This window comes from Brassica napus, chromosome A9 (assembly GCF_020379485.1).
Source record: "Brassica napus cultivar Da-Ae chromosome A9, Da-Ae, whole genome shotgun sequence".
Lineage (NCBI taxonomy): Eukaryota > Viridiplantae > Streptophyta > Magnoliopsida > Brassicales > Brassicaceae > Brassica > Brassica napus.
The window spans coordinates 7,233,728-7,250,996 of NC_063442.1; the positions used below are offsets into that span (position 1 = coordinate 7,233,728).

The 17,269-nt window shown below is 37.2% G+C and overlaps 3 protein-coding genes across 3 annotated transcripts; 2 read left to right on the forward strand and 1 right to left on the reverse strand.

Moving 5' to 3' along the window:
• Positions 1 to 1,487: 1,487 nt before the first annotated feature.
• On the forward strand, positions 1,488 to 4,745 carry LOC106447109 (hexokinase-1). The gene is made up of 8 exons (XM_013888970.3): positions 1,488 to 2,042; positions 2,718 to 2,868; positions 2,960 to 3,142; positions 3,295 to 3,369; positions 3,441 to 3,596; positions 3,677 to 3,775; positions 3,862 to 4,074; positions 4,167 to 4,745. Exons 1-8 carry the CDS (start codon positions 1,771 to 1,773, stop codon positions 4,515 to 4,517), a joined length of 1,500 nt encoding a protein of 499 aa, XP_013744424.1. The 5' UTR covers positions 1,488 to 1,770; the 3' UTR covers positions 4,518 to 4,745.
• Positions 4,746 to 8,348: 3,603 nt separating this feature from the next.
• Positions 8,349 to 11,770, forward strand: LOC106447108. Its single transcript, XM_013888969.3, has 14 exons — positions 8,349 to 8,604; positions 8,738 to 8,793; positions 8,894 to 9,068; positions 9,139 to 9,240; positions 9,349 to 9,420; positions 9,649 to 9,765; positions 9,866 to 9,943; positions 10,037 to 10,099; positions 10,188 to 10,284; positions 10,396 to 10,474; positions 10,545 to 10,759; positions 10,918 to 11,063; positions 11,161 to 11,283; positions 11,376 to 11,770. Exons 1-14 carry the CDS (start codon positions 8,527 to 8,529, stop codon positions 11,526 to 11,528), a joined length of 1,554 nt encoding a protein of 517 aa, XP_013744423.1. The 5' UTR covers positions 8,349 to 8,526; the 3' UTR covers positions 11,529 to 11,770.
• Positions 11,771 to 12,100: 330 nt separating this feature from the next.
• Positions 12,101 to 17,126, reverse strand: LOC106447107 (golgin candidate 1). The gene is made up of 21 exons (XM_013888968.3): positions 16,870 to 17,126; positions 16,709 to 16,789; positions 16,478 to 16,527; positions 15,749 to 16,408; positions 15,572 to 15,634; positions 15,406 to 15,483; positions 15,101 to 15,304; positions 14,888 to 14,944; positions 14,713 to 14,787; positions 14,553 to 14,624; positions 14,243 to 14,305; positions 14,059 to 14,157; positions 13,740 to 13,817; positions 13,587 to 13,655; positions 13,313 to 13,360; positions 13,129 to 13,224; positions 12,967 to 13,043; positions 12,838 to 12,883; positions 12,637 to 12,735; positions 12,496 to 12,540; positions 12,101 to 12,411 (listed from the first exon to the last, which is right to left on the reverse strand). Exons 1-21 carry the CDS (start codon positions 16,895 to 16,897, stop codon positions 12,346 to 12,348), a joined length of 2,154 nt encoding a protein of 717 aa, XP_013744422.1. The 5' UTR covers positions 16,898 to 17,126; the 3' UTR covers positions 12,101 to 12,345.
• Between the last annotated feature and the right edge of the window lie 143 nt (positions 17,127 to 17,269).

Below are 17,269 nucleotides of genomic sequence, written 5' to 3' on the forward strand. Positions count from 1 at the left end.
TGCATGGTAATAGTATTTAAAATCACGCCACTTAAACGAAAGTAGAAAGTAAAAAAGTGACTAGTGTTGTTTTTTATTCTTCTGTTAATCGGATGTATCTGGGACACTCAAAGCCTAACTAAACTCCTAGAAAGACATTATTGACGACTAATTAGGTTTCGAGTTTTTGATGAATAGTGTTGTTAACATTTCTTTTCTCAAAATGTTGTTTAACACTTTATGCATTATAGTATCATATAGGCTATAACTTGTAAGTGTGGTGGGGCTCAGTGAGTGAGCTGACAAAACAGAGGACCGAACTATTTGCTTTCTCTTACCAAACCGATGTTAATTTAAAAGTGACTCTGATTGGAAGGAGAACATGTACCCAAACTTTTTTAAAGGTTATAGTAGATATTACGAAATTAATCCATTTTTAATTAACAAAAATAATTTGGACATTTTCTTGATTTGTTGATATCATCTCTTTCGTTCTTTTTGACATCGTAGATATTATCTCTATGAGCGGTCATACAAGTTTTATATGCATTTTCGGTTTTTTTTTATAACCGTGAGAATCCGGCGACCGAGATCAACCGACTAATCCCACGAAATCTACGGCACTCTACGTATTTTTGCGATTAACCGCTAGTCTGAGTAACCACACGGGATCTCGAAACAGGATCCGTATTGGGATTGTTGCTCCCTCCACACCACTAGTCCACCTTCGCATGGTAGCATTTTTCAGTTTTATTGGAAAAGTTATTAATTATATTTTTATCAAAATTTATTAGGTGTACTTATATCATAGCGACATACATATGCCGGCGTGATTTGTGTAGGAGTGGAAAATGCCATTGTTATATAATTAGCGCCTGACAAACAAATTTATTTTATTTATTAAATGGACATTGAATTATTAAATCTCTTTATTTATGAACATATTTTTCTAAAGTGATGAAAAGCTTTGAAGATATTTTTTTTATCTGATGAAAGCTTTAGATAGCCTATTTTTGTGGAATTTGGTGTAATTTTATGAGTTTTCCCCACTTTATTTAGATAGATAATGTTATTTGAATAAAACGTTTCCTCTATCTAGATTTGATAATATACCAACTGTTTATTTAAAGAAAAAATGAACACAAAACATAAATTTTGAGGAGGTTCAGAATAATGACTAAAGTTGCAGCACAATAATATTCGAGAATTTATGAAATAATTAGTTATCTTTAGTCGGTGGTCAAATCAATAACGGAACGAACTCTAATTATATGGCTTTGTCTATAAAAAAAAAGTCAAAAACATTATTTTTAATCCTAAATTAGAAAAAGCGTCAAGCAAAATGTCAATGCTCAAAATAAATAAAATGTCAAACTAGAAATTTAAAACTTGATTTGTAAAAAAAAAAACCTTCTAGACAATCATTTTGCTAAGGTCTGATTCATTATATATTCCATCAGACAAAATTCGTTTTGCTTACCTCTGAGTATATTTACAAAACAAGGACTTGGTTTTCCACAAACATTCGACATCGTTATCATACTTTTTTATCTAACCGATTATTACCCGAATTATATGTTACTCAACGTCCTCCACAATTTTTCAAACCCAAAAAAATCGATCTTTCCTTACTTAGTTTACAGACAAGGGGAGCTGCTTACGTGGGTCTATCTCACAATCACCACCACGAGCTCGAGTGGATCGATCTAGGGTTCCCATTAATTTCGGATTTTTAGATCAAAAGCTGTCTTTTTTTTTCTTTCTTTCTTTTTGAGATTCACCGAGAGAGAGATGGGTAAAGTGGCTGTTGGTGCGACGGTGGTTTGCGCTGCGGCGGTGTGCGCGGCGACGGTGTACGTGGTGAGGCGGCGGATGAAAAGCTGCGGGAAATGGGGGCGCGTGATAGAGATCCTGAAGGTGTTCGAGGAGGATTGCGCGACGCCGATAGGGAAGCTGAGACAAGTGGCGGATGCGATGACGGTTGAGATGCACGCCGGTCTCGCTTCGGAAGGTGGGAGCAAGCTTAAGATGCTTATCAGCTACGTCGACAACCTCCCTTCTGGGTAATTCTTTTTTTTTATTTTTTGATATTTGGATTGCAAAAAAAAAAAACATATATGTTTTTAATTTTGTTGGTCTGATTCTTTTTTTTTTGGGGGATAATGTTATGTTTTGTCTGAGAAAGTTTCGTGCTTTATGATTCATTTAGATCAGATGTCTCTGATTTTAATTTTTGATTTCGACGACTACTTTGTTTCGTTGCGGTTAAAAGCTATTGAATTCTATGAAGTTAGATGTGTACCTACGTCCTATTTATTTTGAATCTGACAATCATGACACTGTAGGAGTGAGTATGTTTCTTTTAAACTGGAACAGGGTTGATAGGTTTTGATGTCTCATTGTTCACCTTTTCATGGATTCTAGAGACTTTTTTTTTGTCTTTTTTTTTTGTTTAGGATCTCTGCTTTTAGCTTCATCTGTTTCTGTAAAGAAAATGAATGAGGTAGTAAGATATAAATATTTCTGATGGCAAAAGAGAAACTACAAACCATGATTAATCTAGTAGCCATTGTGTTTTAGTCTGTTCATGTGAAGTCGATCAAATCATCAACTTAGGGTGAACCATGAGTCTGGTTGATTTTTTTTTTTTTTTTGGCTGTTGTGATGCTGCTGAGTGCTGACACAGTAACCTTGAAATGTAAGGTGAATTTAATCTATTAACGATCAATTTTGGACAGGGATGAACAAGGTTTCTTTTACGCGCTGGACCTAGGAGGAACAAACTTCCGTGTCATGCGTGTGCTTCTCGGTGGCAAGCAAGACCGTGTTGTCAAACAAGAATTCGAAGAAGTCTCTATCCCTCCTCCTTTGATGACCGGTGCTTCAGATGTCAGTTCCCTTCCCGGACACTAGACTTTTTATGTTTTAGTCTTTTGGTTGATCTCTATATATCTTTGTCTTCTGCTAATTTTGGAGACAGGAATTGTTCAATTTTATCGCCGAAGCGCTTGCAAAGTTTGTAGCTACGGAAGGAGAGGACTTTCATCTCCAAGCGGGTAGACAAAGGGAGTTAGGTTTCACTTTCTCGTTTCCTGTTAAGCAGACGTCTTTGTGCTCTGGCACTCTCATCAACTGGACTAAAGGCTTCTCCATCGAAGATGCAGTTGAGCTTGATTACCCTTCTTCTCTTGATTTCAAATTTTATATTACACAAACAAACAGCTTCCCATGGCTGTCATTTTCATGAACTTTGTTCTTGACTAGTCATTTTTTCTCTGAACTCTGTTTCTGCCTGCTGCTTGCGGCTGTGTGTAGCTTGGAAAAGATGTTGTGGGAGAGCTTATTAAAGCTATGGAAAGAGTTGGGCTCGACATGAATGTCACTGCGCTTGTAAGTTCATTCTTTCAGCTATAGATTATGTCATTTTATTTGTTAACGATTCCTTTTAAACCTCTTTGCAGGTTAATGATACGGTTGGAACACTTGCTGGTGGTAGATACTATAACTCTGATGTTGTAGCCGCTGTTATTCTAGGCACTGGCACTAATGCAGCTTATGTCGAACGCGCAAGTGCCATCCCAAAATGGCAGGGCTTACTTCCCAAATCTGGAGAAATGGTTTGTGTTTTTTCTTTTCTTTTGCAACTTCCATTGAACTAAGTTGAAGCTTAGTATGTATGTACTGCAATGCAATGTAGGTGATCAACATGGAGTGGGGAAACTTCAGGTCATCACATCTTCCCTTGACCGAGTACGACCACTTGCTGGATTTCGATAGTCTGAATCCTGGTGAACAGGTATGAGTGAGCCCTTGCTTGTCCTTTAGAGATTTATCATAAGTTATTGTGACTAAGATTCTCTATCTGGGCTTTTTTTCTCACAGATTCTTGAGAAAATCATTTCCGGTATGTATTTGGGAGAGATCTTGCGTAGAGTTCTTCTGAAGATGGCTGAAGAGGCTGCTTTCTTTGGCGACTCCATCCCACCTAAGCTGAAAGTACCATTCATCATAAGGACTCCTACCATGTCTGCTATGCACAGCGACACTTCTCCGGATTTGAAGGTTGTTGGAAGCAAGTTAAAGGACATACTCGAGGTTAGATTCTCCTATATTCATTCTCAAACGATTCACACTAACAACCTACATAATGAAGTCTCAATGAATGATCTTTTTTAATGATCTCTCAGGTCCCTACTACTCTGAAGATGAGAAAAGTTGTGATCAGTCTCTGTAACATCATAGCCACCCGAGGAGCTCGTCTCTCCGCAGCTGGGATCTACGGAATCCTCAAGAAACTAGGAAGAGACGCACCGAAAGATGGGGAAGCAACGCAGAAATCTGTGATTGCCATGGACGGTGGACTGTTCGAGCACTACACTCAGTTCAGTGAGTGTATGGAGAGCTCACTGAAAGAGTTGCTTGGAGATGAAGCATCAGGGAGCGTCGAGGTGATTCATTCGAATGACGGGTCCGGCGTTGGCGCTGCATTGCTCGCTGCCTCGCACTCTCAGTACCTCGAGGACTCTGAAACAAGTTAAATTTAAAGGAAGGTTTCGACTTCCAAGCATGGAAGGTAAAAAGACCTTTGTGATTTTTTGTTTGCTCATTATTGAGGATTTCTTTTTTTTTTTGTTATCATTGTTCAGGAACAATAATAAACAACCAACCTGGATATCTTCTTCAGGTTATGGCAAATTCAAAAACAAGCCAATGTTGTAGAACTATATATTTCATAGTTCTATATATAAGTGACCATTTTTGTTTTATTGATCTTGAGTTCAACGTACTGATACGCCCACATTGGGTGTGGCAAAAAATAACTAATAGTAACATAATTGTTAATCCAGGAAATGACACATTAGCTTTTAAAAGCTTTGAGACAACTATTGAGACGACAAATAATAGTAATGTTTGTTTAGTGGTACTACCAAGTAATATGAAATCCATTCCTTAGTGAAATGTTTCAAATTTGTGTTTGCTGTTGACTAGTCTTGCCCAACCCATGAAAAGCTTTGAAGTTATATTGTGCCACTCAAGAAGAAATTTATTAAAATATGAAACAGAGCACATATGAACTGATCATATTGTCAAATACATGAAGCTGGTTACCGGAAAAATGCCAAATGCCTCAGTGGTGTACAATACAACTGAACTGGTTATGTTACTTTCTTGATGTTCATGATTCAGCCATTGTCTCGTACATGACAGAGCAATAGAATCATCAACTGATGTAACTCTATCAAAGAAAAAGAGGAAAAAAGAGAGGAGAGAGGAGACTACATGGAGGAAGAAACAAGCTACCGAAAAGTGAGAGTCATATCTTACATATAGTAGTATTATGGTAGAAATTTCACTTGAATATATATGGTGATCCTGAGACAAGCTTCTGCTAAAGAGTTGTCTCTCTCTTTGTTTAATAGATTTTTCCAGTAAGATTTTTATTTCCATAATGAATAGGAACATGGAGAAGGAAGCTACTACTAAGAAACTACCAGAATCAGAGATTTCTCCAAATGAGGTGACAATTGAAGTGATTGAAAAAGGCGAGTTAGATGGTAAAGTTAGCTGTTCAAAGAAAAAGGGTTAGTATTTTTTTTTACATCCAAGTCATATGCAATATGGATGATGTTTCAAGTCCGGTTTGGCTGTTTTTCAGGTCAGCATACTCTATACTGGGAATTTAAAAGACACTGGGAAAGTGTTTGATCAAACTTTGAAGAAGCTCCATTAAGATTTTGCTTAGGTAGAAAATATTTTAGATATATTGTCATTGTTGTTTCTCTCATCCTAATCACACAATAATCTCTGTTTATTTTTTTTTAACAATAAGTATAATGTTTGTTACAAAAAAGGTATGATGTTTGTTTGCTGGTGGAGAAAAGGTCATAAAAGGTCTTGTGTTGAAGGTATTGTATAGTAGCTGTTGGGCCCAAATCCCGACAATACAAAGCGCTTAGACGAGACCCGGTCCATTGTCACCAACATGGAGTTCACCCATGATAATCGGCGAATGATCATGAGGTGGCAGGAAGAACGCGACGTTGATAGCCTGTGCAAGGAAAAAGAGAGCGATGTCGATTTTAGAAGAATATTCTCCAAAAAAATAGGATCAAAAATCTCGGAGTTGTTAATAACATGAAAAGATCTCGCTAACAAACAATGGGGGTGAGAGTGACTATAAAGAGAGAGAAGAAAAGAGCAGAAGGGGACATTCGGAAACCCTAGAGTACACACTATATATGACCTCGAACTCTCTCTTTCTCTAAGTATCTTGTTCCTAGTTTTTATTATTGTAAACTGTTGTAACTATTGTATCCAATAACTATTGTATCCAATTACTCTCTATTAATATAGTCCATCTTATTCAACCACAATTATAATCGTTGTGTTTTGAGGATATCGTTGTCCATAATTGTGTGTCTTTAACTCTTTATTTCACAAGGTCTTTCGTTGTAAATTTGTAATAAAAGTCACGTTTAACTTGTGTGCCTTATGTGCATGTGTAAACTCTATCTTTAGTGTTTTATCCTTTTAAAGCCTGCTCCGGTCCATTTCAACCTTGATTATTCGGGTATATTGCTATGCTAGTATAGTTGAGATGATAAGAGTTTCAAATTAAACCGTCTTTTGTTTACCAATAGGACATGTGGATACTTCAACTATTGTGCATCAAAACTGAAGTGAAACCCGTTTGCTAAAAGAAATGGTTTATATTCGCATATTTAGCAAATAAGATGTTTCACGACCAAGCCAGATCTCAATCGGCTAAGATTAAGTTTCAAATAAGACTTGTGACGCAGGACAAGCGGTTCTCCGTTCATCATCAGTCATCATGACACTACCAAGCCCGCTCTATAAAAACAACTCGTGTCAATCATCCCTTTTGAAACGTTTCTTTTTAGGTTTGAAACTCTACAAAACATCTTCGATTAAAAACACTGATATTTTATTTCGTCACGTTAACATGTTATTCGTCGCTTATACTTTTATTCAAGTCAAATTCTTGTGATGCTCTTTATTTCTTCCACACAAGCAATTTTGGTCGCGTAATGTTTTAGATTACTCCGAGTGATCATTTGACCGTGATCCCCCAGAAGAAAAACTCAATTTGTATTTTTTAGCTTTTAAATGGAGTATAAAATTATTATTCTCAAATAGTGAAAAGAACAAAGAAAATTAAAACTTATCAACCCAACCATCTCATCTAACTATAAACTTAGAGAAACCCCACCCGTTAAAACTTCAAATTGAGTATCTAAGACAAATATACTCTTATTTTAATGTTGTTTTATTAAGAAATTAAAATTTTAAACTTATTTATAGCTTAACAAGTGTCTAGAGAAATTCTAATAATGATTTTAAAGTTTCTAAAATGAGAATATGTGTTTAAGGACAACTTCAATCCAATCAGACTGCATAATGGCATGGGAGAATGTGTTTTCTCCATCCAACTTAACACCATAAATAACTGCATTATACTATTATAGAGGGATTTTTTTAGCTACAGTGTTGGAAAATGTGTTTTATCCCTCCAACTCCAACTTACAATGTCTTGTTTTGAAGCACCTTTTGGATTTTATTTTCAATTTCCTCAACACATCCTCTCATCTTGGAGATAACAAACAAAAGAATTAAAACTGCTAATGGATTATTCCATTTTTTACTTTTCTGTTCACTATAGTGCATCAATATATTGAATGAAGGACTGAAGGTGGTTCACCCCATATGGATTATTCCATTTTTTACTTTTCTTCCACCTTTGTACTGCATTACATAAAAGAAAAAAGAGTGCTAAAATTTAAATTAGGGCAATTGTCGATAATAGCACATTTTGAAGTTTATGTCACAAAAATAGCACTAGAAGGAGAAAGTCACAAAAATGACATTCATTAAAGGGTAAAATATCCCTAATACCCTTGGTTTAAAATTAAATAAATAAACAAAAATAAATAAAAATAAATAAAATAAAAAAATAAGAAATTTTTTTTATAGTTTCAGATTATATTTTTCAGATTCTAAATTTTTATAATTTTTTTTTGAATTTTTTTTGTGAATTTTTTTTTATAATTTAAAAATACTTTTTGAAACTGTTTTTAAAATTTTTATTTTTATTTTAGTATTTATTTTTTATAAAATTTTAAACCCTAATTCCAAAACCTCACCCCCTTAACTCTAAATCCTAAGGTTTGGATTAATTAACCCAAGGAGTATAAGTGTATATTTACCTCTTTAATGAAACCTATTTTTGTGACTTTGAGCCTTAAGTGCTATTTTGGGAACAAAAACTTGTTTTGGTGCTAACTTAGTATTTTTCTCTTTAAATTATTATAATAATATTTTATTAAAAACAGTAAATTTAGAATTAAAAACATGGAAGGAGAAGGATGTGAATAGATGAACTGTGTGATTCCATTTTAGCTGCTCCCGTCAATGGCGATCTGCTGAATCTCACCACGCTCGAGAAGACTTGCAAATCTAAGAGTTCCTCATTTTGCTCCTTCTTCCCCTGTTTTGCTTGACGTCGAGAGAGAAAGAGAGAGGAGGGGAATGTCAACATTGGAGTCGATTCTCTTCTCTCTCAGCAGAGCCTTCTGCACCCCTTCCGCTGTCTTCCTTCATATCCAGGTCAGCCTTTAGAGTCCCTTCTTGTTAAAGAGAGCTTCTTTTCTTTTGATGAATCAAAAACATAATAAATTTTCTCATTTTTATCAAGATTTGTTGTTCTTAAGTGTTTTCTTTATATGATGCCTCCTCTCAGGGGTGTGTGATATGCTTACTCCTTGCTCTAGGCTGGTTAATGGCTGCATACGTCAGGTTTCTCTTTCTTTCTGTCCCTTAAAATTACAACCCTGCGTCTGTTTTCTTTTTAAATTTATAATTCTGATGTGTGTGTGTGTTTCTTCTTACCTTTAAGGAACCGAGAGATTAGGAGAATTAAAAACAGCATGAAAGCTGGAAACAGTTTAGCATTCCTCAGTCAAGACATCAATGAACTTGAGCACTCTAGGCAGGTTCAACTTCCCAGAGTTTCCGTTGTCATGCCTCTCAAAGGTTTTGGAGAACACAATTTTCACAACTGGAGAAGTCAGGTTTGTGTCTCTTTGTTATTGGCAGTGTCTTGCTTGCTTCCAACTTTATTGGTAATCTTTACTTGTGTAGATTACCTCTCTCTATGGTGGACCGTTGGAATTTCTGTTTGTTTTAGAAAGTACTCAAGACCCTGCATATCATGCTGTTTCCCGTCTCTTATCTACGTATCAGGTACAGACACGTTTCAACATATCTTTCTGTAGGAGCACTGTCCACACAAACCTTCTTTTTTTTTGTCTATGTACTGACTTCAAAACTTTTGCTCATTATTATGCGCAGGATCATGTTGAAGCTAAGGTTGTTGTTGCTGGTTTATCAACCACTTGCAGCCAGAAAATTCATAATCAGTTGGTATGTTTGAGGCAGATTTAATCTTTTTGGTGATTGGCTTTCATTATTTGCACTAGTGTTTTTTTTTTCTCTCTCAATATTTTGATGTCAACGTTTTGGGCTAAACTGTAAGCACAACCATGAAAAGCTTAACTATCTTCCAATATACATTTTTCATTTATGTTCTTCATTCATTGGCTTTTGCTGACTCTTTTTTTTTTTTATAAAATTGGTTTCTGCTTGGTGAAGATTGGAGTTGAGAAAATGCACAAAGATACCAAATATGTGTTGTTTTTGGACGATGATGTTAGACTGCATCCTGGAACAATTGGAGCTCTTACGTCTGAGATGGAGAAAAATCCAGAGGTGGTACCCAAAACTACATAGTTCATGAATTGATTAGCTTAAGGATAATTATGTTTGCTTATGTTGAAATTATTTAACACCAATGGGTGACCTGTTGCAGATATTTATTCAAACTGGCTATCCTCTAGACTTGCCCTCTGGAACTCTTGGCAGTTATTGCATCTATGAGTACCACATGGTACATTGACATCTGTCTCCCTTCTTTACTCTTCCTTCCTTCAGTTCTGTTTTTATTTTTTCTGTAGCTAATATTGGCATTTACTCTTTACAGCCTTGCTCAATGGGATTTGCAACTGGCGGGAGGACATTCTTTTTGTGGGGAGGGTGCATGATGGTATGTAAATAGCATCTCAGATGATGTTTCTAATTGTATTTTCTGTGCTACATCTAATTTAAATGTTTTATTTGCAACTATTTTGTAGATGCATGCTGATGATTTCAGACAAGATCGGTATGGTGTTGTCTCTGGCTTACGTGATGGTGGTTATTCAGATGATATGACACTTGCCTCTCTAGCAGGTAACACTTGCTTCTGAATTTCCCTCTATTTTTGTCTAGATATATGCCTATTGTATGTGTAGTTGATAGTTTCTTCTTGTTTCCACTCACCTGTTTTTTTTCTAACTCAAGGTGCTCACAAGAGGCTCATTACATCTCCTCCTGTCGCTGTTTTCCCTCATCCTCTTGCAAGTGATCTAAGTTTTGGACGGTACATACTCATTTTTCACTTATTTAACAAACTTTTAGATGTTTAACCATTTTTTCCTCCTATGTTATAGGTACTGGAACTACTTGAGAAAGCAAACCTTTGTGCTAGAATCTTACATATCCAAAGCTAACTGGATAATGAACAAGCTTTTGTTTGCCGTCCACTGTTATCTATCATGGGGTTTTGTTGCACCATACATTATGGCTGTCATCCACATAACATCAGCCTTAAGAATCTACATCAAGGGTTATCATCAACTTGAAGACACGGCTTTTGCTTCTGGTGGTGAGCATACTTTTCCTCTTATTTAGGTGGGTTCTCTGTTCAAGATAATAAGAGAACCTGATCCTAGTGCCACGAAGGTTGAAGCATTAAAAAAAGTAGGATTGTTTGGTTTTTCTTGTGCTACATACTGATCTGGAAAAAATGAGGTTTCTATGCAGGTATGTCACTTGTTATACTGTTGGCAATCTGCACGTTCATCGAACTTCTATCAATGTGGAATTTGACAAGACGAGAAGTGACGCTATGCAATCTGTTATCCCCGGAGTCTCCCCGTCTCTCTCTTGCACCTTACAACTGGGGACTTGTACGTGCTTTTCAACCCCTTTTATTGATTAGATAAAAGAGAGGTAAAAGAAGGTTTCTCAGGTTTGATTTATGGGGGAAATAAATTTTGTATGCAGATATTCATAGCAATGCTAGTGGACAACTTCCTATACCCAATCTCAGCTTTCCGTTCACACTTTTCTCAGTCGATAAACTGGTCTGGAATTAGATACCACCTGAGAAATGGAAAGGTTTTCAAGGTATAATAATCAAGTGTGTCTTTCAAGTAATTGTCACCTTGACAAGTGTGTTTGAGATTTATTTCTTGCGATGTGATGTGATGTGATAACAGATAGAGAGAAGGAATGATATGGTACCAGTGAAGACTGATTTAGGAGGGAAACACTTGTATGGTAAGAAGGGAGCTCCACAGAAAGCTTCCTTCTTAAGCTCATTAGGAAGAAACTTGGCTCACTGGAGACGACCAAAGAAGTTTGATGTTTAAAAAAAGTTGGGTTTTTTTGTTTGGAATACAGTAGAAGAAGCAAAGCTCAAAGCTTAGGTGAATTGATGATTCTTTGAAATGTTTAGTGATTCTTTTTCCAGAGGGAGGGTGGGAGATTTGATTTTTTTCTTCTTTGGGTACAAAATTGTTTATTGGTGAAGAAGAAAGGGTCATACCTCTGGGAAATTCTTATTTATTGATTTCTTTGTGTTTGTTTTATTTTATGGGTTTTTACTTGTTTAGCCGTTTGGGAAGAAATATTTGATCATACATCTTCATCATCACCTCAGACTTCTGTAATTTTTTATTCTCCCATTGTTCATCTGTTTAGTTTTGTTATTTCTGTTCAGTCTATGACTTCATTCAAGTTGAATTTAGGCAGCTCCACTGCGTTTTCTTTATTGTAGAAAAGCTCAACGCAGGCGAACATCTGTTGAGCAATGCTATGGACATGACATGAGTATGCAACATATGTTATCAGTGTACACTGGTCTTCCATGCGGAATGTGTTATGTTTTTTCTTTCCAAAAACCAAACACTGAACTCTAAATTCAAACTAGTTCAACTTAAAGAGGTATTCAAGCGTACGTTATATAAATCCCCATGTAGTCATTTACAAACATTATGTTCTTCACTTCCCAGCGGTTAGAGGAAACTTCCTTGAATAAACAAAACAGAAAAAAACTGCTGCTAAATTAAATCGTAACAAGCAGCCTCTGTATAAAAAAAGTTCAAAACCTTCTCTAAGACAATCCATCCATACGTAAGTTCTTTGGTCACTTGAAGACCCCATTCATTGATCTCCTTATAGAACCTGTCATGGTCTGAAAACGTTGTTGGTCAGGCCCATTGAATCCCCTACTTCTTCGGCTTCCGCTTGCGCCTGCACGAGTGCATGAGATTAGAACGACAATGATTCAAATTCCATGACTGAGATAATATTCAGTTTAGAAGGGACTAAACGTACCTGTAGCCGGTGTATTAGATACATCAAGAAGAGATGAACAAAGATCTGCAATTTCATAAATGATATGTTTATTAGAGGTTCCATAGATATAGTAGTAAGGCAAGTGATATTTGAAGAGGTAAGCGAGAGAGAGAGTCTCACAAGGTAAAAAAGCAGGAGAATCCGAGCTATCGGGTACCGCCAAAGGAACCTCGTGGCCCTTACAGCTCCTGAGTCTAACAGTTTCACTGCGTTTTGCAACTGAAGACACAAGGAGAACAAAGTGAACATAAGATTAAAGGTTATATATAAAAACAAATGACGATAAGCAGTGTTTCTAAATATGCTCCCAAGTCTCTCTACCTGTGTCCTCGCTGTAGCCATGTGTTGGTGATACAGTGGAAGAGACCTGAAATTTTTATTCTTTTTGTAAGCATCGAAGAATTAACTCAATATAAATATATATTAGCACCCATATTAGAAAAGACGTACTCAAGTGTCTTGATCTCAGAATCTTCTTCCCAAGTTGTTGATGGACGTCGAGGAACTCTGCTTTTTTCTACCTCTACCTGAATCAACCAAGTACAAGCTTAGAGTCTTTATTTTTAAGTAGCGTGCAAATGTCATGAACTGTAGATAGATTTGACATCGAACCTGTGCTTCCTGTAGACGTTTAACCTCTTTCTCCAACTGAAACTCTGCTGCAGCCTTCTCACTCGCCATAGTCTCTAGTTGCGTTTGCTTATAGTACTGCATCGAACCCCATGGCCAGAAACTATCATACAACTCCCCAATATGACTTTGATCTAAGAATCATTATGTTTCAGAGTTCACATACCAGTAAATCTGTTAGTTCACGGTAGCGTTTTTCCAGCTCTGTATGCTCCTACTAGGTCAGAGGTATAACGATTAAGCTCATGTTATATAATCATATGCATTAAAGGTACCACTTTACCAGTATGAGAGAAATAAATCAATTAGTTGTAAGCACTTAATTTTAGAACGAATCCGTTATAACCACAAGACCATAAGCATAGACTAGGATATAAAAACAATAAAAAACTGTTAATGCATTGACAAGAAAAGACAGACTCTCAAACTGTGGATCTCACCTGGCGTGAGTAGTGTTCTGCATCCCTCTTCATGGCTGCCATTTCAACCCTCACCTTTTGCATTTCAGCCTACAACAAGCAAAGGACAAGTAAAATACAGCTACTCTTATAGCACAAACAAAAAATACATCATGTCAATAAAAGATAACATACCTCCATTGAAGAAAGTTTCTCCTCGGCATCTCTTTGACCTTGCCGAGCACGGTCCACTTCGTCTTGCCATGCTTGAATCTGCGTAATAAAAGTAACTTCTATGGAGTAGCCAAAATCTGGACTTTGAAAAGCTAATAAGTGTTGTTTTCAAGGGTTCGAATATACTTGTCGGTTTTAGAATTTGAAATCGATACATGAGTTGTCATAGTTACCCAGGAATCGTAAATACTGTTTGCACATATTTTCTATGGTTTTTTCTACTTCTAATGAAGTTTTACAAGAGTGCTAAGAACTCACTACTGTTGTTAACATACCATACCTGGATCACTTGATTTGGTTCATCCGGATTTTTCTTTTGTCCTCTCCGAGCACGAGCTTCCATATCTTGCAGCTCTTGATTCAGAGATGTGCATTCGACCTGAGTATCATTTGCCAATTCTTCTAATGAAGTTCAAATATATGATGCTGGGGTAACAAATTTCGTTGAGAATAGGTTCATCTACCTCAAGCAAGGCCACCTTCTGTTCAAGTTCTGCCACCTTCGCTGTCCTTTCATCAGCAATTCTCTAATAAACCAGCCATTTTCAAAGTCAGGTCAAAGTAGTTCTGGGGTAACAAGAGTTACACATAGAATCTTTACTTTGTTCATGATTATACAGCCCATGAAAATACAAAGGGTTCCTAATTTTCCTTGCCAGAGAAAGAAGAACACAGTGTACGAAGATAGAGCTAATACTTAGCATATTAAGTTAAATGACCTATTTGAAACGTAAATTAGTGGTTGTAGGACTCAGTCTAAGGATCCTGTCTCACCTGAATTCTAACAAGTGCTGTGGAAGCATCCACAGCCCTGTGCTCTAGCTCCCTCTCCCTTTCCATGGCAGCCTGACTTAGAAAGAGCAATTCACGTAAGAAAAAGAAGTGATATCATTTTTCCATTATGAATAGTTTCCGCAATGTTCAGACAACAAACCATTTTTGTGGCATTATGTGCAGAACGCTCCTCTTCAGCTCTCCTTTCAGTAGTTGCAAGCTCCTCCCGCAGTGCCTGGAATAAGAAAAATATTAGTTCAATAGTTTGAGGACCTATATGTTCAAAATCGTATATAGCAAACAGCCAATTATGGAAGAAAAAATTGTAGTAGTACCTGCATCATCCTAGTCTCGGCCAATTCTCTGTTTCTCATAATAGACTCCATGTCAGCCTGATAAAAAGTAAATGATTTACTAAAAGCTGGTTGGGTAAAAAAGAAAAAAAAAGGTAGCTGAAGAGAGGAAGTATCAAGGACCACTAAGCAGTCATGGTATGATATGACTGGAAGCACACAAAAGAAGAAAAAAAAATACGAGGCCTAGAATACCTGAAGAGACGACACTTTTCCTTCGTTCAGAGCAGCCTGGTTTTTCAGGGCATCCATTGCGCTGACAAGTGCTTCTATCTCTGTGTTCTTAGCTGCTAGTGCCTCAACCATGCTTGACTCTACTTTTGTCACTTCAGTTTTGGAAGCTGATAAATCTTTTTGCAACTGTCTAATGCTAGCTTCATATGACTTGGTAAGCTCTTGCTATAAGAGTCAAAATGAAGAAATAATATTAGGTGCACTTGACCACTTTCAAGTATCACTTTTACAAGTATGAGAAAGAAACTCAAACTGTTGAAATTTACCTCTGCAGTGAGAAGCTCTTCCAACTGTGCATTCTCTGCCTTAATTTCTTGCAGACGGGATGAAAGTCCAGCACAGACCTAAAAGCAAATGAAGACAAAAAATCACACATCTGAAATTGGGCACGTCCAACAACATCTGAAAGTAGCAAAGGATATTTGAGCTTACCCTTGCTAACCTGGCTTCTTTTGACTGCCCAGTGGAAACTGTAGCTTTTAACAACCCCTGAGCCTATATTAGTGAAATCGATTGATCAACAGTCTTTTAAAAAGATATCACACATGCAAATTCAAGTAGCAGACATAGCATGTGCTATTTTTCTTCATTTTCCGGAGGCTAACTAACCTCTTCAAGTTGATCTTGAATCTTCATGGAAGTTGTACCAGCTCTACGATCTTGGTCTATCTCCAGATTGGTTGAGGCGACAGCAACTTTCTGTTCCTGTTTTTTATCCAAATTGATTGAGCTGCCAACTTTCTCTTTCGCCTCATCACCTGTGCTTTGAATCACATCCCCTTCGCCTACAGGAGAAACGTGTACTGCAGATTCCAGTCTATCCTGTTCTCTTTTTGAAGAATCTTCTACCTCTCCTTGTGTATCCTGTTTGGTAGCATCAAAAACCAGGCTCTCACTGACAACGACTTCAATGTCTTTGTCAGGTAAAGATGGTGACGGTTGAACCAAAGAGTCGTTTGGAACATCTCCATCAGGATTCTTGCTACCTGGAGTTGCATCACCGTCCACAACAGATTCTGACGGTACCACAGCAGCATCTTCACTTTTTGTGTCTGCTGCTGATTGTGGAAGTGACTGAACACTCTGAACATCTGCATCAGTCGGTTGAATCTCTCTTCTCTGCAGGGCGGGCCCTGATGAAGAGGCATCTTCAGTGGAAACAGAACTTTTAGACGGAGCCACCTCAGACTGTGACACACCTGGTCCAGACTGATCACCAGAAAGATCACTCTTGGTAGAAGATCCTTCTTTTACAAGTTTCTGCCGCGCCTACAAAGAAGTTGATCTTAAGTATTGACAAAAGGAACGAGTTACAGATTAGAGAAACACAGTAAATACCTTTCTCCTTGAACTTAACCTCTTCGATTGAGACCCTTTCTTATCAGAAGCTTTAGCCACCCCCAAACAAAAAGACAACATAACATAAGAAACAGATAAATAACTAAAACTAAAGATGCGGTGTAACTAATCCTAATGCTATACAAATTGTGTTGAAACTGTAATCACAGATCAACCAAAGATGAGATTTTTCGTACAATGTGGAATGAAACAGAGTGATCTAGTAAGTACCTGACGCCTGCAAATCGGACTGTTCCTCGGAAAGATCTTCAACCACAGACTTTGCCCTTCGATCCACAACCTCGAATAAATCTATAACCAAACAAACAACAACCTTCGATTCATAAAATGTTATCACGGTTAAGAGTGAAGAAGCCCAGTACGGAGATTACCTTCGGCAGCTTTGAGCCAAGACGCCATTGATGATGATCAGAATACAAAGTAACTCCTCCTCCTCACTAGTCACGGCGGATCGGTACAGGAGCTTCCATACACCACGCGTCTCGGTTCAGATTTGGGAATCAACAGCTGCTTACGAGGAATCACAAGTGCTTCTTTGGAGGTTGAACTCAGATCGTTGATCATGTGGTGTCACGACCACCTGGTTTACAGTGGTCTACCTGATCGTGACCGTTGAAATGGGATTATGACATTTCTCCTAAACTTCTTTGAATTGTGTGTTATTGGACTAATGTTTTGGTGGGCTTTTTTACATAAGTGGGCTCTTAACGACTTTGAAGAAAGTTAATGATTTTATTAAGAAAAAAATTCCATAAAAATACCTCCAACTAA